This window comes from Mesitornis unicolor, unplaced genomic scaffold, assembly GCF_000695765.1.
Source record: "Mesitornis unicolor isolate BGI_N332 unplaced genomic scaffold, ASM69576v1 scaffold3698, whole genome shotgun sequence".
NCBI lineage: Eukaryota > Metazoa > Chordata > Aves > Mesitornithiformes > Mesitornithidae > Mesitornis > Mesitornis unicolor.
In genome coordinates, this window is record NW_010202408.1 from 1 (window position 1) to 24108 (window position 24108).

The 24108-nt window shown below is 41.1% G+C and overlaps 1 protein-coding gene across 1 annotated transcript; it reads left to right on the forward strand.

Annotated features, from left to right (window-relative positions):
* Positions 1 to 750: 750 nt before the first annotated feature.
* LOC104545282 (cell division cycle 5-like protein) lies at positions 751 to 23427 on the forward strand (the record flags this gene model as incomplete). The annotated part of the gene is made up of 7 exons (XM_010190379.1): positions 751 to 913; positions 2965 to 3129; positions 4751 to 4831; positions 5178 to 5423; positions 8054 to 8251; positions 20972 to 21184; positions 22941 to 23427. Coding segments are annotated over 7 exons (1171 nt in total), but the record flags the coding sequence as incomplete, so codon positions are not given.
* Positions 23428 to 24108: the final 681 nt, after the last annotated feature.

Here is a 24108-nt window from a genome sequence, read left to right on the forward strand (position 1 = left end):
CCCTTCCAATCCCTAACGTTCTGTGATTTATCAATGTCTTTTCAGTTTATTATTATTAGCATCACTTTGTGAAACTTCATTATAAGCTGGTAACAGAAAACTTGTTTCTCTATCCAAGACAAAGTCTGCACGCCTTTCATGTAGTAGGTTATTGGGGTAGAGACAATATTGCTTCCCAGCCTAGAGCAGAAGCAACTGAGGCCCACAGAATCTAAGACTTAATCCATCTTGCGTAACCGTAGGTGTTTAAAAGTAATTGTACTGTAAAGTAATTACTCCTTCAATAATCAGTGAAAGCAAAGAGACATCTTCAGAGTGAGTCATTCAACTGTAAGATGAGACAGCTGTTAAGCCATCTGAGTGAATAACTTGTCACAGGTGGTAGGGAAATCAGAGCTTGCAATTAAATCCTGACTGCTGTATCCCACAGTAGTGCCTGGTGACTGGATAATCTCTTTTCTCAAAAGTGGCAGTGGGAGTTTGTGTTGGTGCAGTTCCTGAAACTTCTCTTAACTTAGTGATGTGCCTAGATTTCAGCTTGACAGGTACTTGGTTACACCTTGGCAGGTTTTAACGGTTTTGTTTTTTTTTTTATTCTTCTGATTGTGTATTATCGTTTCATTGCCTCGCAAGAAAAGAAATCTAGATTGAGTTTATTAATGGTATCTACATAACTGTTTGCAGCATTCAGACTTTTGCAAGTAGAGCTCTTTGTGAAAAAATAAATTCCTGTATCCGCATTTCCTCTAGAACACCTTCTCATGGACCAGAAGGTTTGACTCCTCGTGGAGGACTAACTCCTAAACCTGTGGTTGGTACAACTCCTGGCAGAACTCCGCTGCGTGATAAATTGAACATCAACCCAGAAGAGGGAATGGCAGATTACAGCGACCCATCTTATGTGAAACAAATGGTAAGAAATACTTAACAAGTGGAAATCAGTGCTCTAATATTTTTCAGGAGTTTTAATTATCATCTTCTGAAGAGAATTTTATTTTATAGCAAGTGTTATTGCTACCACTTTTCTACAGGTCTGTAATCATCACATGATAAAATCAGTTTTTTGTTTGAAAGAAGCGAAATCTTCCCACTTAGAACAGCTTTCAGTGTGCTTAGTAAAAGCACCCTAAAGCTATTTGTCAAAGAAGACATAGTTAAGTTTCATTCCTAGTTGTATCTTTGAAGCTGAGCAGGAAATTTATCACAAGGAAAGATTCATTTTTCTTGCAATTGTATGCAGCCCTCAAATCCCTCATCATCTTGGCTTCCCAGTTTACCTACAAGACCTTTTCATCAGTCTGTCCTGCTGACAGCATTGAGCTGAAGGAGTTTAATTTTTGTTATTAGGAGCACTTGGTTTTGAGATGTCCTGTAATCTGAGTCCCATCCAGATTCTTTCATCGGCTCTGCCAACAGATGTTTCCATTCTTGGAGATTCAGCAAGATGTACCCTGCCAATTAGACATGGTATAAAGGGGCACAGACCTAATAGGTAGCACCTTGGGAACTCCTTTTATGTGGCTGATTCTGCAGCCCTAACTGTGGCTTTGGATATCTCCCACCAGAGCTATTGACATTTTTTCTTTTTAGGCTAGCTGAGAATATCCACTTCAAGTTTTTGGCATGTTCTTCTTGCAAAAGTAACTTCATGTTCAGAATTTCTGATTTCTTCTTAGCTTGAAGGACAGGGCTTATTTTACGTCGTTATCCTTATTTTAGTTCTGTCTGAGCCTTTTTATAATAAAAAGGTTTTTTGCTTCCAGAAGGAAAACTGGGGCTTCAGTTTCTGACGGACTCCACTGGTTTCCAGATCTAGTAATGTTTGTCCAATTTTTGTACTACTGTGCCACAATCCCCAGATTTGTGATGAACTGCGAGGATAGAAGTTCCAGTTAGGCTTGTGAATAGCAAATCATAGAATCACAGAATGGTTTAGATTGGAAGGGACCTTAAAGCTCATCCAGTCCAACCCCTGCTGTGGGCAGGGACACCTCCCAGCAGCCCGGGCTGCTCAAAGCCCCGTCCAACCTGGCCTTGAACACTTCCAGGGAGGGGGCATCCACAGCTTCCCTGGGCAACCTGGGCCAGTGTCTCACCAACCTCACAGTAAAGAATTTATTCCTAATATTCCTAGTCTAAATCTCTCCTCTTCCAGTTTAAACCTATTCCCCCTCATTCTGTTGTTACCTGCCCGTGTAAAAAGTCCCTCCCCAGCTTTCCTGTAGGACCTCTTCAGGAACTGGAAGGCTGCAATAAGGTCCCCTCAGAGCCTTTTCCATGCTGAACAGCCTCAACTCTCTCAGTCAGTCCTCACAGAGAAGGTGCTTCAGCCCTCTGATCATCTCTGTGGCCTCCTCTGGACCCACTCCAACAGCTCCATGTCCTTCTTATATTGGGGGCCTCGGAACTGGATGCAGTGCTCCAGGTGGGGTCTCATGAGAATAGAGCAGAGGGGCAGAATCCCCTCCCTTGCCCTGCTGGCCACACTTCTTTTGGTGTCAGTATGGACACATTTTCACATACTTTCTATCATGGTTTAGGGCTGAGCTGGCCACTGACTGGGACACTTTCAGTTTCTTGAAAGTTATTTATGAGTCTTTGGTGTTGTACTGAAACTACTGGGAGGTGAAGGTGCCAAGCTGTTGTTTTACTTGAGTGTATTTCAGCCTATTTGAAGATTTCATTAGCTAGCTATAAGTAAGCTACCTCTTTTTCAATATCAAAGAGTTTCTGTGCTTAATAGTACATAAACTGGGGTGGTAGTCTGTAGGCCAGCCTGGATTAGTAACCTACTTCTTTTGTCAGGCTTCAGAGATCTTGTTTCTGTTGATTTTGTAGCAGATCAAGATTGCCAGATGATATTGGTAGTGTATTCTTCCTGTCTGTTATGGAGATGAATTGAATGTGATCATACTGCACCTTAGGGCATGAATCCAGAAGAATTGTATCTTACTATTTCAACAGGAGAGAGAGTCTCGTGAACACCTGCGCCTTGGTCTCATGGCCCTCCCTGCTCCAAAGAACGACTTTGAGATCGTTCTACCTGAAAATGCAGAAAAAGAACTTGAGGAGCATGAAGTAGATGAAGCCTTTGTAGAAGATAGTGCTGATATAGACGCCCGCAAGCAGGTAGGTGTGTGTGATGCGGGTAGTGCTTTTTGTTTAAAATCAAATACGTTCCTTGTACAGTTCCCATAGTTTCATATCTGTTTAGTGGAAGTGGTACAGCTTCTACAGGATGACAGAGTAAAACGTGCCTGTTTTCTGTGCTGCCATCAGACTCTACGCACACACAGATGCTAAATAGTTTTAGCTTTGAATCTTTTCCTTAATTTGTTGGTGTTATGTATTGTATGTGTGTGTCTTACCTCCTGTGTTTGTCCTCCAAAAATTAAAAATAAAATTAAAAGCATTTTTCTACAGAGGCGCATGGTTGATTTTAAGCACCTGAGAATTGTGCTTTTTTTTTTCTTTTTTTTTCTTTTTTCCCCAGAGTTTCAGGTTATTCTGTCAAGGTAAAAAGTCGCAGTTTGTGAAATGTCAGGTGTATACAAATTCAGGCAGGCTGGTAGCACACAGATAGAAACCTGCCATGCAGTGAATTGGTCCCTTTTTGTATGACTTGTACTGCAGGATTACCCAGACAGCCAAGTTGCGAATGGGTCCTGGATTATTTTGTTTTGTTTTTGTTTTTGTTGGGTTTTTTTTTTTTCAGAATCAAGGAAGGCTGAATAAAGTCCCAGGTTAACTTCTGCTGGTTAAATAGCCATACTGGCCAGTAATTAGAGATACTTAATATTTTTATTTTTGTAAGAAGAGTTTCTTGTTCATACGTTGCTTATCCTAATTTTTGTGATGCAAATTTTTTTATTAGAACCTTCAAATAATTGTTGGTTTGGTTCTTTTACTTCAGAGGGGTTTTTGCTAATGACTGTGCTTTCACAAGTGAACAAAATACTGTAAAAAAAATCCTGTGCTCTGATATCTTCTAATATGATAACCATTTCCCAGAATTTGATTCCTAGCTTGTCTTGTTTGAGAGGGAACACATTACATACATCCATATGCATGTCTTATGCACACACACCCTAATAAAAAGTGAATAAATGCAGATGATTTATGTGTGTAGAATAGAGAAAAGAATTCGAGTTGTAATATAAAAGAGAATTGCATCCTGCAGGTCAAGTGAAGGCATGACACAGCTGGGATTAGAACATGGAAAATCTTGGTCATCATTCCTGGAGTTTTAAACACTGCCTTTTCGTATTATTTATTGCCTGAAAGTGGAATGTAAGGATAAAGCTCATATTTTTACACTTTCACAAGTGTTGTTTTAGCGAAGTAGTTACTTTATGTCACTGAAGAAGACAAATGGAGTCCTGGCTGCAAATTTAAGAGTCCTTTTCCTGGTGGATTTCATGTCTGGGTAGTTAGAGCAGTTGTCAAACTTGATGTGGAGAAATTCGTAAAGAACGAAGTCTGCTGGGGTTGAGGCTGAAGGAGAATTTGATGGCTGGAAATGACTTTTTAGGATCTCTCCTCTTAGAGGTAGCCTGCTGTGCTCTTCCTGTTTCCTTTAGAGGCAGTAAATTATGGTATCATTGCATTATTCGGCTCTGGCTTCATAACATGAAATCCTTATACTTTAAGGAATCTTTGCTACAGTAATCAATTCATTTTTGTATCACAGACATTTCTAGGAAGTGTTTGATTGTATTACAGTAGCTGGAGTAACACTTCATTTGTCTAGGCTCTCCGAGAAGCAGAGCGTGCAAAGGAACTCAAGAGGATGCACAAAGCTGTTCAGAAAAACCTACCACGGCCCTCAGAAGTAAGTGGAAACAGAATGCACTTTTACGGAAAATAGAAATAAAGGTTTTAACCATTATAGGAGGAAATGCAGTCCAAGTAGATCATCAGAGAATGAAATCTTTGAGTATGCTGATTTCAGCATTATGAGAAACTTTCACAGGAGAATTGTCATGGGGTGTTTCATCTGCACAAGTGAAAGCACAATTGGGTGTTTGGGTTGCTCTATGTGTGTCACACCACGAGGGATTTGGCACCTGTTCTGCATGGTTTAGCTGATTTATACAATTCGTACTCAGGTGGAGTTATATGGATTTAATGTAATCTTTGGTGTATATGATGTTCATGAAGTTTTTATTCTTGGGCAGGTTAATGAAACAATACTGAGACCCTTAAATGTGGAACCACCTCTAACAGACTTGCAGAAAAGTGAAGAGCTGATAAAGAAAGAGATGATTACTATGCTTCATTTTGATCTTTTACACCACCCGTTTGGAGAGCAGCCTAGTGGTAAGAAGGGGAAAGGCCCAGGATTTGGAAGCAACAATGCAGAACATATGGCTTACCTGGAGCAGAATCCTTATGAGAAATTCTCCAAAGAGGAGCTCAAGAAGGTGAGAACTGTGTGGCCTAATTACCAGTGACCTAAGGTCTCCTTATGTCATGGTCCTGTAATCTTACAAAAAAAGGTGGATTCAAGCCTGCACAGAATTTAGTTGGGAGATCTCCAGAGGGTTGTTTGAAGAGCTGTAAGGATAATTTAAGTGTGCATCCTCTTTTCTGTGAGCTAGACACTCGCCAGAATGATGAGGATGCTGTATTTTTTCAGAAGCATTGTCTTTTAGGTAAATTTTTGAATGTATTGTGATTGCTTATCATTTTAAGTAAGGGTGGGAGCTATAATACCCCAAGAGTTACCAAATTCTACTTTGCTGTTTCTGGAAATTGACGTTAAATCATTGAGACTTCAACTAATTGTGACATCCATCTTCTGCTGCCTGTGTAGTTTGTTAATCCAGAATTGCTAAGCATTCTTTTTCATGGCAATACAGACTAAATACGACAGTGGTAGCCAGCTTATAACTTGGAGCAGCAATTGTAGTTTAATTATGCTTGTCAAGTTTGATCCAGCAGAGCTGTGCTAGTGCAGAGCCTGCTGGGCTATGGCAACTGATCTTAAAGCATACCCAGTGAAAAAGCGCTGAGTAGGCAGAAGAGGTTGTTGCTGGCTGAAATGAGTAGGCTGTCTGGGCACTCTGTCCTGTTTTGCATTGTAATCCCAAGTTAAATAGCAGTCCTGTACCAAGGGTTCCGGTTCGGGTTGTTCATTTATTTTAAGCAGCTACAGATGTTGCATTTTGCTGCCAAGTGACAGACGGTTCAGATGCACAGCGCTGTGGTTAGCTCTTTCAAAGAGTTTCACCTGTGAAGTCATGCCAGTAACCTTTGACCGAGTGCTTACAGGAATAAAAATGAGGGGAAAGGACAGAATGACGTGCCACCAAGTCATCTGCTTTATGCAGGCTCCTGCTATCTGAGACTTGTGTTCTGACAATAGCTGTGGTATCTCTACACTTAAATCCCGTATTACTTTAAAGTAACTCTAAAGATATACAAACAGATTTTAAATCCGTCTCCTTGACCATATCTGACCAATGAATCAAGAGCCTAAAACGAGAAACACTGAACAGTATGTACTTCCAATTTGCTGTTGAATGAAAAATTATGCTTGAAGATTTCTGAGCAGAAGTTAAAGATGGAAAATACTGTTAGATCATGGGTTTCACTGCCCTGCCAGTGTCAGATTGTTCCCTTAGGAGCACTCTCCAAGTGCTTTCTCTGGTTGTTTTGAAGTGCAACAAGAATTGGGTTTTTTATCACTTCCCTTAGGGACTATTACACAGTCCAGTAGTTTTTGTCTGGAAACTTTCTTCCAAGAGTCCTTGGAAATTTTGTTCCTAACTGATGAGCAGAAGTTTTTTGCATTCTTGCTCCTGCTTGCTCTCTAATTCAATGTAATATTCCCTCTTTGTCTAAAATCAAATTCAAACTAGGAAATTTTCCTATCTCTGCACTCTCATTTGGGTCTTATTTATTTTACTTTATTTCTTCATTTGTTTTAGAACATCCTCCTACTGAAATCCCTTCATAAAATGCTCCTTCTTTTCCTGATGTGTAGTGCTCTTTTGGGAAGGATTAGCATTGGTGCTGAGCACAGTATGCTGAGCAATTAAAACTGTGGAACTGCTTTGGTGCCACAACTAAATAGCCTTAAATAGTTCCTTACAGTATACAAATAGAGGCGAATTGAAAGAGTACTTGAATTTTATCTGTCTTGACCATCAAGGAGAAGTAAGTAATTGTCTTTTCCCTGGTATTCTTGGATTTATCTACTCTGGTGATACTTGAATTACTTCCTGGGCAATTATAAAACATACGTCAGCTTGTAGTGAGATAGCTACTGCTGATGTGGTGCATGTATAAATCCTGTTGAAAGGGAAGACATGCATTTTAACCAGTGAAGTCCAGATCAGCAAAGATATTTTAGTTTTCTATTCACAAATAAAATTGGAAGGACCTGGATCCCTGTGTAGTTTTGTGGAGCAAGTTCTTTGTCAGAAATATCAGGAGTTGTGAGAACAACAGGAGTCATTTCAGTTCACTGTAAGTTACTTTGTAAACTAAACTGGGAGCAGCAGGATGCTCATATCTGATTAGTGGTTCTCTAGCAACTGAACGTGTGATAGTTAAAGTCAGAGTAGTATTTCCTGCACTGGAGCTCGTGCAGTGCACTCGTTAATGTTTAGAGTTGACTTTCCAGGTTGTGTGGAGAAGGGCAAGCGAAAGGAAATGAAAAGTGATTTTTGTTTCATAGAACAGCTGCTTCTGTCTGTACAGTTCTCCCTCCCCTCAAGGTCCTTGCTTTTATCTCTTCTCTTCTGCAGCAAGATGAAGTATCTAGCTGTGCCACAGCTTTCATTAGCTACAGCAGAGTGATGTCAGGTATGGCCAAATTATATAAAATGAGGGATTGTTGCACTGTGAGTAGCCTTCTAGCCTGGGTTTCATTTATAATCCACAGCATCTGTGTTAGATTTCATAGTTAGCTTAACCTGATGGTGAGCTTTTAGTATGAAAAGAGAAACTGCCCCCATGAATTGCACGCTGAAGGACTGAGAACAACAGGAATTTTCCTGTATCCTGTGTATTGTAACTGCAGTTTATTTCTCATCATTTCCAACAGGCACAGGATCTACTGGCACAAGAGATGGAAGTGGTAAAGCAAGGAATGGGGCATGGAGAGCTCTCAAGTGAAGCTTATAACCAGGTGTGGGAAGAATGTTACAGCCAAGTGTTATACCTGCCTGGACAGAGCCGCTACACCAGAGCTAACCTGGCCAGCAAAAAAGACAGGATAGAGTCACTTGAAAAGAGGCTCGAGGTCAGTGTTGCTTTTTTCTCCTTTTTGCACTCACTTTTTTTGTTTTAAGTTTCTCCCTGTGTGTTTAGTTTCTTTTCTCTATGTAGGAGTTACAGATTACATTATAAATCATTCAGGTCTTTTGGTGGCATTCCTTTGAAAAGGTTGTTGAGGAATTCTCCTAGGGAGTTCATAGATGATGCTAAGGTGTTTACATCGCCTTCTGTCATCATCTTCCTTTTTTTGAAACATTTTCTTACTCTTCCCTAGAGTATTCCCACACACTTTCGCTTTGCAGTATTAGCTCTAACACTCACTGCTCATCTCGCCCACTTTGTTTCAACTGGAGAGAAGGTCAGGTATGCAAATACAAAATGCAACAGTCACAAGCCCTAACTCAACGAGGCATTAAGGTTTGGTAAGATGTCCTGGGATTGAGGGCGTTGTGTGTGGAGACGAAATAATTTGAGGGACAGTGCACTGTGTAAGAGGCAGCAATTCAGACCCCTTGACACTGATTTCCCTTACTCTGTCCACTCTCTAGTATTTCACCCAAACACTCCACACAAAACTCAAAAATACACAGCTTTCATGACAAAAAGTAAGCTGGTTTGAAATGGTTTCTTCCCACGGAACATGTGTTTGTTCAGACTTGCAGTAAGTCATTAACTATTTTCCAAAATAGCATTTTAGCCTAAAAGTCTCCCTAAATTATGCAAGCATGAGATTATTTTTTTCCATGGTAAAAGGAAACTTTTTTTTAAAGTTCTTCTGTATTTAACATCAACCTAGCTACTGTTGCTAGAAGTAAACCTCCTCGTACAACTACTACCACAGAAATAACATGAGAGAGAGGCCTGAAAGGCTGAATTTTCACTTGATTCATACACGTGAAATACAGCGTGAAGATCTGTTTTGTAATCTTGGCAGTCAAGAATGTGGTCCAGATACAGACTCCACGTTGTTAGTCAACCGCCCCGGCCAGGAGCAGATCACCTGCACGTACACCAGTATCTGAACGGCTTAGCATTACCAGAGCACTTGTCATGCTGCTGCTCACCCAGGAGAGAGCACCATTGCCCTGCCCAGCGCTGCCTGCTGCCTGACGCGCTCTCTGCTTCAGATTTTCACAAAACCGGTATCTGAACGCAGCAGCAGCAGCATGGCAGCAAGGGGCTGCGCTGGCCTCCCGCCAGCAAGCTGAGGGCTGGACATAATTTGTGTATGAAGGCTTTTGAAATTTAAATATCTTACACCCAAAACTACATTAGAAGTGCAGTATTGAAGTTGCAGAGTCAAACAGTCAAACCTGGGGAACGCACAAACAGCCTTACTCTGGCAGCCTTAATTTGCCTATGCCTATGCATTATGGACAGTGTTTAATTTCCCAGTTACAGCCTGGTTTTTCCACAGACTCACTTACTGTACTGGTACTTGCTTAATGAGTAGTTATTGAATACTTTATTTTCTCTTTATTGTTCAGTGTGTGGCCCTGTGCCTTTCTGCTGTGCGCTGTTTCTGAAATCAGAGTTGGTTGCTTCTATGTGGGCTTTCTTGTGCTGTTGATCTCTGTTCATCTCCTCCTAGGATTTGAATGAGTAGTTGAGATATGCTTATTAAGGATATTGAAGCAAAAAAAGTAAGGTCAAATCATCCATTCAGCAAAATCCTGTTGCATGTGTTCATTCTGTAAATGCTCATTGCTCTGTTTAACCATGAATTCACGATCTGCAGACATCTCTTCTCCTTAGTCCTCTTCTTTTTTGGGTTCTTCCTTGGGTGCTTCAGGAACCAGGATGACCTTTCCAACGTTGTTCGTCTCTTACAGTGATCCCCTGATCAAAGGGGCCGGGGTGACAGGACAGTCACCCAGCAGGCAAAATACAAATCAGAAGTCTTGCCAAGAGAAAAAAAATGGTTTTATTTTCTACCAGCATTGCATGGGACTCTGTGGAAGACAGTTAACAAAATCCAGGTAGCCATGGCTACGATTATGAGACTGTGTCTTGTTAATGTAGCTACATCTCTTCAAATTAGCTGGAAGCTAATTGCTCGGTGCACTTAGAGTAAAATGAGAGAGCAAGCTTGTGTGTACATTCAAAATACCACACACCCTGATGCAGTCGAGGACCCAGGGCTGGCTGAGCTTGCTGTGCCCCTCAGCTGCAGGTGCAGTGAAAGTGCTGTGCTGCCTTTCACAACTGTTTGCTGAGTGGATTTGCAGGTGGATTCTTCATAAAGTTAAATTTGAGCTGAAAATCTCTCCCAAGTGTGTGCAAAATGCAGTTTAGTGCAGCTCCATTGCCTGACTTCTTTAAAAAGCCCTTCCTTAAAAGCAAGGTATACATACACGGTTTTGCAAGTATAGCTCACCAAAAGCTTAGCAGTTTAATGAACAAACAAATGTACAATGACAAAAAGCAGAGCAATTATCTTTTTCCCTAACACATTCTTAGCAATGGCAAAACCCACCTTCATGTTAATGTTTTTCCAAGGAAAACTGTCTGAAAGCAATATCAGTTGAAATTGATATTTTAATGGGAAATATCAGACAACCTTAATGAAAAGCAGGGATATTAGCTCAGCTTTCAATACCCCAAGATACTTGCTTGTACTCTTAACTTCCTTTGAGAGAAGAATGGAAACTGCAAATGAGAGTTTGCCAGCAGCAGAAACTGATGTTGGTCAGCTTTGGGGTCTGCCTCTCCCCCTTCATGTTGCACTGTGATCATTAGGAAAACAAATCCGTAAGAGTTTAGTGATATTTTCTGGAGGCAGCTGTGCATCGAGTCGACACCGTCTACTGCTTCCACATGGGACTGCTAACACCCTGCAGACGCTGGGTAAAAATCACCAACCAGTTATTTCCAGTGCTGTCTTCATTGCTCGGAGATGAGTGCGTGGATTGATGGCGTGGACAAAAAGTCATCTTTCTCTCGTTGGCCGCTTTTCACTGCCGGCGTGATTTAGTGGTGGCAGCCTCGCGTATGTTGACATCTTTCGCCAATTGATGGCGATATCACAAACAGATTTGAGCTGTTATTGATGAACTTCAGAAGGGAAAGTGGAGCGGTTGTGGAGAGCTTCTGTTTGGCCAGATATCCTGTCCAGGCATCAGCAGCAGTAATGCACGACTCAGCAATAGTTTTAATATTGGAACGTACTGCTGTGTATTAGTAATACTTCTCTATTTGAATATGTTACTTAACGTGTCTTAAGAGCATTACAGGATCAGAATGTGAACTTTTTTGCATTGTGGATGGGGAGTTTCAGCTCCGTGCAAGTGAATCCCTGTGACCTCGCAATGTGTCTGTGTTATAGCTTAGATTTGCTTGAATTTTGCTTTAGTTTTCTGACCTTTCCAGTCACTTCTAGCAATGTAGCATGTTTGTTTGAGACTAGGCTGCAGTACAGAGCTGGTCATTTCAGAAACAGGAGTTTTCTCATGCTCACAGTGGCATTCAGTGACTACTTCAATTCTCTGCAACACCTTGTGCTCCCTTCTCTTCCAAGAAATGTACTTATAAAGAAAAGCATTCCTACCCAAGGTGTATCTTAAATGGACCCATATCAGATGAAGTGGGATAGTAGAGGCATCTGTTTAACAAGCTAGTTGCTTCCCTTCATAGTTCATAACATAGAAGCTTCTGCCAGCATCACTTTGCCTTTGAAAACAGTTCATCGTGTTGGCTTGCAGCATAGAAATATTTTAATTAAAATTGTGGTAGTTAAAGTCATCATTTCAGTTGATTGCTAAATTATAAACACTGCTGAAAGCCTTCGGGGAGCAAACTAGTTACACTGTATATACAAAACATAGTAAATGATAAATAGTAAATGATCTGTTTTCTGCACTATTCAGCAGAATTACCAAGATGATAATTTACCAGACCAAAGTGTCCATTTTTGCTTTTGGTTGCAGCCCAAGTCCTCTGAATTAATTTACACTGAAAACCAGTTGCTTAGCTGGAATTACATGGGTTGCACTTCCTAGTTTATTGGAGATTGTGTTTTAATTTCTCTCTACTTCTAAAGCTTGCAGTTTCTTTTGGATTTTCAGGTGTGCTGTTACTGAGAGAGCAGGAGAAAGTAAGAGAATTGGTAAGACTAGCAATAGAGAAATTACTCATAAAACTAAAATATGGTGGAATCCCTGAATAGCCTGTTTTTATGGACACATATATTCATTTGTGCTACTGTGTTGCCTTTGTGAAATATGTTTGGTTTGGTTTTGTTAATAATGTCTGTTGGAAGTGTAGTAGACACCAGTGGATCACATCTGAAGGCTATCAATTGCTCATCAGAGTACATGTATTTAGCATGGCAGCTTTGGAGGGTATAATTCTCCTGGACAACACAGATGTATGGCAGATCCCTTGGGAATCATCGTCTTTACCGGTGCGTGAGATCACTTCTACTATTTACCAGAATGGTTAGGGTACAATTTGTGCTATAGATAGGATGCTCGTAACATTTCAGCTGGTTTTGGATTAAGCAGCAGACCCCTTTCCACAGTAGCCAGGTGTTAGATTGGCTTAGCTATAACACATCACATCTTTGCTTGCAGAATTTTGAAATGTTTCTGAGATCCACAATGAAAATAATCCATAATCTATAATAAGGAAAGCAATAAATAGAAGTTTTTTATATTGCCAAGGATAACTTATGTCTACAGTAAGAAAAAATACCCTGCCAGAGAAGATAAACGGATTTAGTTAGAAATGTGTTTTCTGTCTAGCACAGGTGAGTGTTCGTTGCCAGTTTTTAAGCAAGTCCTGTGAGTTCAGATGTGATAGACTTTATTTTAGTTTCCTAACTTAAACAGAGCTGCAATTGCCTTAGGCTCCCGTTGGTTTTGGTACAGAGACAGGGCACCTCCTGAGAGCAGCTTGGCCCATTTAAGAGCGAATTTCCCTCTTGAGTTTCCTGTTTTTATCTTTTTATTACAGAGGCACCTAAGCGCCTCAGATCAGCAAAACAAAACTAGGGCTTGTTGTCTCCCATGCTTCCTCTGTCACTGGAAAAGGAGTAACTTCTACCTTATGGAGCTCTGTAGTTTTGTTTACAAAGCATTTGTAGACCTGTGACAAAATCACTACCTAAAACTGCTAAATCTTTAAATGTACTTGTACCACCAGGAAAGTGGCTGTCCTTTCCATTTACAGCTTGTTGAGTTGAACTGGAGCTTTGCATGTTTGTGTTTCATAAGTCTGGAAGAAAACCCCATTGTTCACTGTCCTTCAGGTGAATTAACTTACTATGTCCTTCGTTTTCCCCACAAATTACACTTGCAGTTAGCAGCTACCCCTCTAAAACTTTCCTCACCATAAGCAGGAAGGAAGAAAGCAGATCTAGTTTTATTCAAATGTAATGAATCAACTCTTAAAGCAGTGACATTTCCCAGACTTCCACTTGAACAGCTTTTGGGGAACTGAGCTGTACTTCTGCTGTTCAACAGTTATTTGCAGAGGAAAATGCTGCTACTTGGTTTTCTACCAGTTTTCTTATTATTGACTTCCTTTGGGGCCTTTAAATGCCAGTAAGAGGGTCATTCATATTCTTATTTCTGTGATTTTGCCTTTGTGCCTGAAATTTATCTACAAATTGGACAGTTGTGATAGCCTCTCTTCTAAGGGTATAATTTTGGGGTGGCTTTATAACTCTCTTTGTATAGAAAAAAGCCTTTTTTCTGTACGTCCTCAGTCCACAATGGGCCAAAACATTGGAAATGAGCAATGAAAAAGTTCTTCAGAATTAAGCTTTTCTTAATGATCCTCGTACCCCCTCATACGTTAAGCAAGCATCATCCTCAGTGCCGCAGCAGAGTGCTGAAGTTGTTCAAGCCTTGGCGTGGTTTCAGTTGATGAGCTGAGCTAATGCTGGTGTTGATGTCAGTTTGATAGATTGAGCCCATGTTGTTCTCTTAGAGAAGTGCAATTTTTTGTTTGATAATAACTCAAAGTCTCGGTTTCCAGCAGAGTTGACTGTTACCTTTACTAACTCAGAGGTAAGAGGCAGGCTCTACAGAGAGTTTTGCTTGGTCAAACTGTAGACAGGTGACAATGTTTCGAGCCAAAAAATGGAGAATTCTGTCCTAGAGCATGGAAGCAGAAAAACATTTTTAGGTTTAATTCGTTATATTTTTGTGTAAAAGGTCTTATTGTAGAGTGCACCATCCAGCTTGTGAAGGCAGAGCCCCTAAATGTGCACAGAGGATGCCCTGGTGTTACAGTCATCATTGTCTTGGGATGGTTTGAACTGCTGTGTGCGTTGTCTCATTCCAGCTACTCTGGCAGAGGGAGCCAAAATGAAGCAAGTTCACAAACCCTGCTATTTAAATTAAGTTAATCCAGCTCCTGCCAGCAGAATTGAGTATGGGAGAGCCACTTGTGGGTCTGAGGTGAAGAAGGAAGTTATAGTAACCTTTGGAGTAGTCCTATATAGGTTCCAAGAGTAACCTATTCAGCCAGCGTAGCTGAAGCTGGCAGAGGGTTTCTCTGCACAAGCTAAGCAATTTTTTGATGATCTGTTGATTCTCCAAGGTCACAGAACAGGTCGGTTTACTTTTGACTATGGATCTGGTAATAACATGCAGCAGTTTTTCTTCCATGTTTTTTAGCCATCAGGCATGATTAAGAAAATCAGTTAGAAGACACAAGTGCTCAGTGCTGTTTAGGGATTACCAGAAGCTCCACGATTCATGGAAGGAAAATAAAACAGGCAGTACAGGGGAGAAACAGCCCTTTGAACTGAGGAGGGGTGTCCTCAGTAGACTTGGTGAGATGAGGAATTGTGAAAGTGCAGTTTTAAAGGCTCTTGAGCCCTTCCTTCCTCAGGGTCAGTGTTTCTGAAATCTTCCTCAGTGAATGTTTGTTCTCCTAAGCAGACTTTCCCTGTTCTTTGTTGTCCTTAGTTAAACCTTACAACAAACCTCCTGTCTAAAATTTCCTTGCTAGGTTTAAATCCCTCTTCCTTTCTTAGTGGACATAAGAACAGACTGATTTTTCACAATGATCTTTGGGATATTTAAAACGTGTTGTTGTGTCTTTCTTAATTTTACTCTATTTTTGCTATACAGAGAAAAAACAGACAATAAAAGCCCCTGTTTTTTCAGTCAGTTTCCCTTTTCTAGATCATGTTTTATAAACCTCTGTTTATGGCTGTTGCTCTGTTTTGGTTTCTCTTCTCTGGATCGCTCGTGTAGTATTGAAAACCAAACACAACTTTACTAGGCATGAGGGAAGGCTTTTACAGAGGAGATTTGGGATGGGATGAGGCTCTCACACTTGCCCTAACGTGATGTATCATTTACCCCATGTCTGTACACGCTGTTCTCCTTTTGCTGTAGCTGGTACAAAAGTCAGTGGAACCAAAGCCAGCCAAAGGATCAGTACAAAATAAATAACTAAGTGGAGAAATCTTTCAAATGTCTTTACATTTTTTGCTAGGTTCAGGAGGGAAATGGTTGTCAGATTTTACTGAAATCTATTTCTTAGCTTTAAGCAAATAATGTAGACTACTGTTTAAACACACCTCTTCATAACTGCGTGGAATTTTTAGCTTGGTATCTGAGCCTTAAAATTTTACGAAGCTTGAACTAAAATTATATGCAGTTTTTGGCATTAATGCAGCAGTCAGCGATTTTTAATAAATAGTATTTGTTACAAAAGCTGAGGCCTCCTTTTGACCTTTTCATAGTAGGTCCTAAAATCTTCTAGTTGGGAGGGAGGAGGAAAGGTGGTGAGTGTTCACATTTCTCGCTATAAGCAGAGAAGGAGGAAAGGGCTGTTATGTCTGGGTTTAGATACTTGGGAGGCTTTTTCTTTTTTCTCTTATTTTCCTTTTTACAGCAGTGAGGCCTATGACAATCCAAGATAGACAACAGACTGAGTAGAAAAGCAAGGGCTGAATAGCAGTATACAACCTGAGGAGCTCTAGTAGTTAGAAGTAAGAGTCTGTATGCAGAACAACTTGTAAATATTAAGTTCCGTTCTCATTCTCTGAAAATTTCAAGAGTGCTTAAGTAATCGGGGGTCTGATACTATAGTAAGCATTAGGTGTGAACTGGTTTTGGGTTTTTGTGGAGAAAACCAGTGCTTTACTATATCTCATAGACTGAAACAGCACGCACTTAGGGTGCAGTTGATCCACCTGACCTTAGGTGACTGAGGAAGCAGCCTGGGCTCCCATCTGAGTCTGGAGAGCACTTCAGTGCGTGCTGAGTCTTCTTCTGAGATCCTAGACCAGATGAGCTGTACCCTTAGTTTCTCTGATTATGCAAAGACCTCAGGTGACAAGCTCAGATGTTGATGTCTACAAAGTGAATCCTAACTGGAGTGTGTAGAAGTGCCAGACCAACCCAATACTCAGCTACTACTGGTGACACTTGGAGCATGCAGGTGATTCAGGACTTGTGACTGCAATGCCCTCATCCAGTCTCTTTTCTGTGTGGTGGAGATAGCTCTTGTAACTGTATTTCATGTCCTCAGGTACTCACTGTTTATCATTTTAGTAGAAAATTAGGTTCATGACAGATCTTCACTCGAAACAACAGAATAATGGAACTTTTCTGAATGGTCTCTTTTTAGCCTGTTCTAGGACAGTGACACTCTGATTTAAGTATCATTTCACACCAGGCTTACTCAACACTGTCTGTAATGCTGTGAAACAACACAGGACAACTGATCTTTGTTACGTTAGACCTCTGTTACAAACAAAATTCTGTTTGCCTGTGCATCCATCTCTTCCCTGATCTCTGAATGTCAGTGGCTCTCAACACACATTTTTCATCCAAGAAACAGTAATTGGAAAATAGTTCATTTACCGCACAGCTGTATTTGTTGTTGCCGTAATAGCATATTATTTACCAGTGAAGACATTTAAAGCTTTCATACCTTTCCATCAGAGAGTATCCTCACAAATCCCTAATCTATTTATTTAATTTTCTCTAGATTTATATAAATATTGAAAAAGAGGCGCCTTTCTGTATGCTTAAAGCACCTTGGGCATAGCTTAAGTCTACATTGCAAACAGAATCTGAAAAGCATAGCAGTCTGCATCGCTCGCCTCAGGAGCAAACGAGACAGCTCAGAAAGTCAAATTTCTCTTTCACTCCCCCATTAACAGTTTTCTCCCTTGACCATTCACTTTGTTTATCTCTGCACCACCTACTAAAACTGTTTTAAATGAGTGAATAAATGGTTGAGGACTAGGGCATTTTACAGGAACATGCAGCTGTATAATAGAGTGTACTGTGTTAAATTTGGGCATTTGAAAGGTTGATGAAATGCACTTTGCAATAGTCTCATGCATAAGGCTGTAATGGTGGCGCTGGTCCTGGTGGCTGGGTTATCACTGTAGTTGTAGCTGTACAGGACAAATCAGAAAGCAGTTCCTTCCCAGTGGAGTTTAGTATCATCATTTGATAAAAGATGGTTACCTGGGTAGGGGCCGTCCCAAGCACAGATACAGGCTGGGCAGAGAATGGATGAGAGCAGTCCTGAGGAGAAGGACTTGTGCGTGTCGGTCGATGAAAATCTCAACGTGAGCTGGCAGTGCACACTTGCAGCCCCGAAGGCCAACCACATCCTGGGCTGCATCGAAAGAAGTGTGGCCAGCAGGGCCAGAGAGGGGATTCTACCCCTGTACTCTGCTCTCGTGAGACCCCACCTGGAGCACTGAATCCAGTTCTGGATTACCCAACGTGAGAAGGACATGGAGCTGTTGGAGCGGGGTCCAGAGGAGGTCACAGAGATGATCAGGGGCTGGAACACCTCCGGTACAAGCCCAGGCTGAGAGAGCTGGGATTGTTCAGCCTGGACAAGAGAAGGCTCCGGGGGAACCTTATTGCAGCCTTCCAGTTCCTGAAGGGGTCCTACAGGAAAGCTGGGGAGGGACTTTTTACAAGGGCAGGTAGAGGTAGAATGAGAGGGAATGGGTTTAAACTGGAAGAGGGGAGATGTAAACTGGTTATTAGGAAGAAATTCTTTACTGTGAGGGTGGTGAGACACTGGCCCAGGTTGCCCAGAGAAGCTGTGGATGCCCCCTCCCTGGAAGTGTTCAAGGCCAGGTTGGGGGCCTTGGGCAGCCCGGGGCGGTGGGGGTGTCCCTGCCCATGGCAGGGGTTGGACTGGATGGGCTTTAAGATCCCTTCCAACCCAAACCATTCTGTGATTTTGTGGTAACTTGGGTAACTGTAGGGTTCAAAGCCGTGAAAAGCCGCTGCTTTTTGGTTGATCAGTGACAGTTCCTTAGTGTGGAAGGATGTTCACCAGCAAAGCTTTGATTTTTAAAGAAACAAGGCAGGATAGGTGATTTAGCCACTGTAGTTCCACGTAAGGCTTTTGCATTTTATCACTTGGACAGAATATTTTAACCACGACAGAAACTTACCCATTTTTCTTCATCTCCTGCACTAATGTATATTTAACTGTGGCAAGAATCAAAATCTGAGAAGTCTGATTCCTTCTTTGTTGAGTTTGGCATCTTTCACACAATGCTTTCTGAAAACAGGGTGTTCTTTTAATTTTTTTATAGGAAGTAGCATTAAAAAAACCCAACCAGGAACTGTTATGTCCGTATTTAGAGATGTGAAATGCTACACCTCTCCACAGCTCCGCTCAGTGGTGTATTCCTGTGTTATTTGTCGGTTTGTGATTCAGTGTTAAAGATTTCTGGTGGTGTCCATTCGGCTTTGAAACTGCTGACGAATATTTTGTGCTCTTAACTTCCCGTTTAATTTTGCCCCACTGAATACATGTATAAAAATATACAAAAGCTTCTGTTACCTTTGCTATTTATAAATGTTATATAAAACACTTACAATGTGTTAACATGATTATGCTTGTTTATTTGTGTTGTGTCCCAGTTGGCAGAGTTTTGTAATTTGTATCGCTTGTCCGTTTATGGATTATGTCTGGATTATGGTTTTGGAGCGCTGACTTGGACAGCTTCTGGGAAATGATGACTACTAAAGCCAGGGCACATTGAGTTAGTGCTTACCAGAGTGGTACGGGAAGGAGAGCTTCGTGCTTTGTGGTTTGGATACCACATTTTAATCTCATCACTTTGTCACATCTGTTGTGTACACTATTAGATTGTAACGTTTGGGGTTTTATTTCTGGCTTTTGCCACTGACCTTAGGCAGCCGATTCATTGCGCTATCTCAATATTTGCCTGCTGGCTCAAGATAATCTTACCTTGTTACTGTGAGACACAGAAGGGAATAAAAAGCCCTGTGGTTACTTGAGAGGCCACAGGGGACCTCCAGGTTTTTGGTATGGTGCGGGAGAGAATAATGGTGCAGCATTATAGCAATGTAGTAAAGCTGAATGGGAGATCTTCTAGATAGGTGAGGCTACATTATTTTAAGACAAAACAGATTTCACTTAATTGCAGTCTCATACTCACATGCTTGTAAACACTAAGGTACATAATCATGGAATGGTTTGGGTCAGAAGGGACCATTAATCACAGAATGGTCCAACCTTCCTGCAGTGAGCAGGGACAGTGTTACCAGATCAGGTTGCTCAGAGCCCCATCAAGCCTGACCTTGAATATCTCCAGGGATGGGGCTGCCACCACCTTGCTGGGCAGCCTGTTCCAGTGCTTCACCACCCTTGTACTGAAGAACTTTTTCTTAATGTCTAATATAAATCTACCCCCTTCCAGTTTAAAACCATTGTCCCTCATCCTATCACCCAGCTTTCTTGTCAGGCCTCCTTCAGGTACTGGACGGCCACTATAAGGTCTCCCTGGAGCCTTCTTTTCTTCAGGCTGAACAACCCCAACTCTCTCAGCGGTCTCCATAGAAGAGGTGCTCCAGCCCTTGGATCATTTTTGTGGCCCTCCTCTGGACCCGCTCCAGCAGCTCCATGTTCTTTTATTGAGGGCTCCAAATTTGGATGCAGTTCTCCAGATGGGGTCTCACCAGAGCAGAGCAGAGCAGAGGAGCAGAATTGCCTCTCTTGATCTGCTGGCCGTGCTTCTTCTGATGCAGCCCAGGATGTGGTTGGCCTTCTGGTCCAATCTTGGCCTTAGACCTTTGTCTCCTGATGTGGCTGTGCTAAGAAAGTGCATATAGATAAGTGATATGACTTAGTTACCATTCAAGTAGTCCTTCTGCTGTTCGTTGTGTTGCTTCCATGCCCCAACGTTGCCATTCATTTGCCACTCAAACCAGTCTAAACATTTTCATTATGGTTCTCTGCAACAGGGACACAGATTCAGAGCTGCCTTAATGTTCCCAATTGCCTTTGTACTTTATGGAATATGATTTAGATGAAAGCTGTTGAGATAGGCAGAAGGATTGAATGATGTGGCTCCTTTTTTGGACTAAGAATTTTGAAAAGGAGAAACATAATACCTTTATTTAGTTTTCCTTTACTAAGGCAAAGAACATCTCCTGTGTAAGTGGGATGTGATGTAGTGAGCCATAACGTGGCTTGGCTGCTTACTTAGCTCAGCAACTGCAACAGTTCCTGTCTGCACTCATAGTCTGTCATCACCCTTGTTTTGGCTTGTGGACTTCACCCCTGGAACAATGACTTTACATTGTCAGGGTTTTCATACAGAAATCCAGGTTGTTGTAAAGCATGCAGTATCATTTGTTAATAAAATCAGAGGACTTGATCAACTTGTTACAGTTCCACAGATATCTTTTCAGTAGTGGTTTTTTAGGTTATTTTACCTTGACTTTTGATTTTTGGATGAATAAAACAATTTTTGGGTTCCTTCTGACAGATAAACAGAGGCCACATGACAACTGAAGCAAAAAGAGCTGCCAAGATGGAGAAGAAGCTGAAGATCTTGCTTGGTGGTTATCAGTCTCGAGCAATGGGTCTCATCAAACAGTTGAATGATTTGTGGGACCAAATCGAACAGGCACATCTGGAGCTGCGTACTTTTGAGGAGCTGAAGAAACATGAAGATGCTGCAATCCCTCGGAGACTGGAGGTGAGAGTCCTAAATGCGATACCTTAGGTCAAAGGCAGGCACTTTGCAGAAAAGTTGTTTTTAGTGAGGCTCACAGCCTGGTTTTGTATCAAGTTTTTAATGATCTTTTAAAATTATACTTTTGGCTATTGCCAGACTCCTCTGCTGTTCACTTGAACATCAGAGATTCTGTTTAATATACATGTATATAAAATGTATATATTAGAAGCTGGGACTAATCTACTAATGTGTTCTTTAACTTTATTTTATTTCCTTGTGTGGTTTATTTTATTAATCTTCTATAATGCATATTGGCAGAAGTTCCATATCTCTCTTAATTTGGCGTGTTTTGGTTTTAATTACTGTTCGAATACTTAGGGTAGATCTGAAACTTGTGTAAAACCTCCTACTTCTGTAAAAGTCAGTGCACTAAATGCCAGTATATACTACAGGAGATTCTCCTTTCTTTTCACATGTTGATTTTATTATTTCTTGAAGCTAACATTGGTGTCAGACTTGCAGACAGCTGGACTTTTGGACGGCCAGTACTGAAGTGGGGTTGTTGCACTGATTTAAACATGGCTCTTGGTTTCAGAGCTGAGCAGTTCTTCTGTAATTACAGTTTTGAGCCATCTTCAGAGTTCAGACCATTTGCCTGGCTGACAATATACGCAGGTGTGATCTGGACATTTCATTTCTCCTGAATAACACCACCTGTCTTACTGGCCTCTAGCTGGTTGGCATGGCTTCGAGGAGAAGATACCTCTTTCTCTTAAGCAGCCTTAACCTCAGCCCAGAACTAACAGAAACTGGTACACTGAGATACCTGAAAACAGTGCCTCAGAGCCACTGTTCTTGCTTTAAGGATCTCCAGGAAATTCTTCTCTGCTTTATTCAGCTAACAAGGCAACCCTCAACCAAGACTCAGTCATAGGCTTAAGCCAGTGCCAGGTTTGCTTTCCAAGAATTGCTCACCTGAGCACAATTTTTCCCTTTTAATTTATTTTTTTGCTTCCAGAACAGAGATTTCCATTGAGTCTGAAACCACTTGCTGTAAAAAAAAGATAAAATGTATCAGTTCTTAAACTGATTTTGTGGAGACAGTTTAGAAATGCTGATAGGTGTGTTTACAGACTCAGAAGTGATTAACTGATATAGTGAAAGTCAACAGTAAAAATGTATTAAATAGCTTGAGCACTACTAATAGCACCTGGTTTTAGTAAATGGCACTTGACTGGGGGCTAATCCTCAGAATACATTTACTGTCTCTTCTGATACAAGGGTGAAGGGAGATCAAATGAATGAGCAGCTGGTGGTTTTAGAACACCTAGGGGTTCTCCTTCATGCACTGTGGAGTTAGTGGACAAAGGTCTGTGGAAGGCCTTGTTGCAGGATGCAGGGGTAATTAGGAAGGTTACCCCAGAAAAATGGTTTTGAACAAACTAATGGAAGAAGAATCCACAGATAACTGTTAAATACAATGCACCACCTGCGGCAAGTTTTGAATTTGAAGTCTCCCCTTTTGAAGCATTTGCTATTAACTGCTGTCAAAACCAAAGTAAGATACCTGACATTTGAAGGAAGATAACTCTGATTCTTGATACTCTACATCACTGCTCTGTTTTACATTTATATTTTAAATAAATAATTTTAGCACTGTCCTAGCTCAGTTCTGACCCCTTCCTCGAAGGAACTAAAATACCGCCTTTGGGAAAGATGTTCATGGGTGTGATTATTGGGAAAACTGACTGGTTGCTTAATTGTGTTTTCTCTGCAGTGTCTGAAGGAAGATGTGCAGCGACAGCAGGAGAGAGAAAAGGAGCTCCAGCAGAGATTTGCTGACTTCATGTTGGACAAAGAGACTTTTCAAGCAAAGTATTAAAGCACAAAATTCCATTCGTCACTGATGTAACATTTTTCAAGTGTACAGATACTGCTTCTCCAGCAGCTTTTGCCATCCGTTGCAGAAATCAAGTGTAGTCTGCTGTTTGCATCTTGTCAAGTTTTGTTCCTTTAATGGACTATTCCAGATGCTCTAGGTATGAATGGCTTTGGCCGGTATTAAAAATTGGATTGAAATGTCCAGAATTTTATTAAAAGAGAAAAACAAATCACTCTGGTATTATTTTACCTATGTCTTCATTTGCTAGGTTTAGCACATCATTCCTAGTGTTTTATCAGTCTGAAGACCTGTAAGATAAATGTCTGCAGAATAATGTCTTTGGGATAAACCTGGAATGTTAAAAAATAATTAAGAAATAAAATGTCTCTCTTTTAACTAAAATTGAATCCTCCCCTATCCCAAGCCTCTTTTTTTGTTTCTGGTAAGTTGTCTTCCTTCCCTTCCCCTGCTGCTGCTTGTATTTTCCAAGACTGTAATTTGTAATAGGAAGGACCTGTGCGAGATAATTGAGGTCAATGTAATACCATCTTCCTGATTCTTCTGTGTGACTAAACACACCCATTTTTATCCAGATGTTCAAGTGGTCGTACTGTGCTGTAAGTATGACTTCACCGTCCTGAAACAGGGTAGGTTTAAATTTTATAAAAGTGCTCAACGTGGCCTAACAGCTCCCATATATTTCAGCAGAAAATGTACCTTTACGTTTTTCTAAGCATTAAGCCTTTTAAAATCGTCTGTGCATAATGCATCCTCCTTCCATCTGATTGATTGATTGATGAACAACCTGCTGCTGACTCTTACACAGCGGGCTGAAGGACTTGGGTAACATCACTGTTCTGCCTTGGCCCACACCATGTAGAAGGTGATTTTGGGGTCTGTGTCCATAGGTCTTCCACATCACAAGCACTGCAACTCAGTTGCTTGTTCTGTTCAGTTTTTAGAACTGTCCTATGCTCTGTTCTGGCTCTGATCAAGTCTTCAAAGCACCTCCAGGTCATGGTTTGTGAATTAGTGTAGGCCAGCGACACTGGGAATGCTCAGT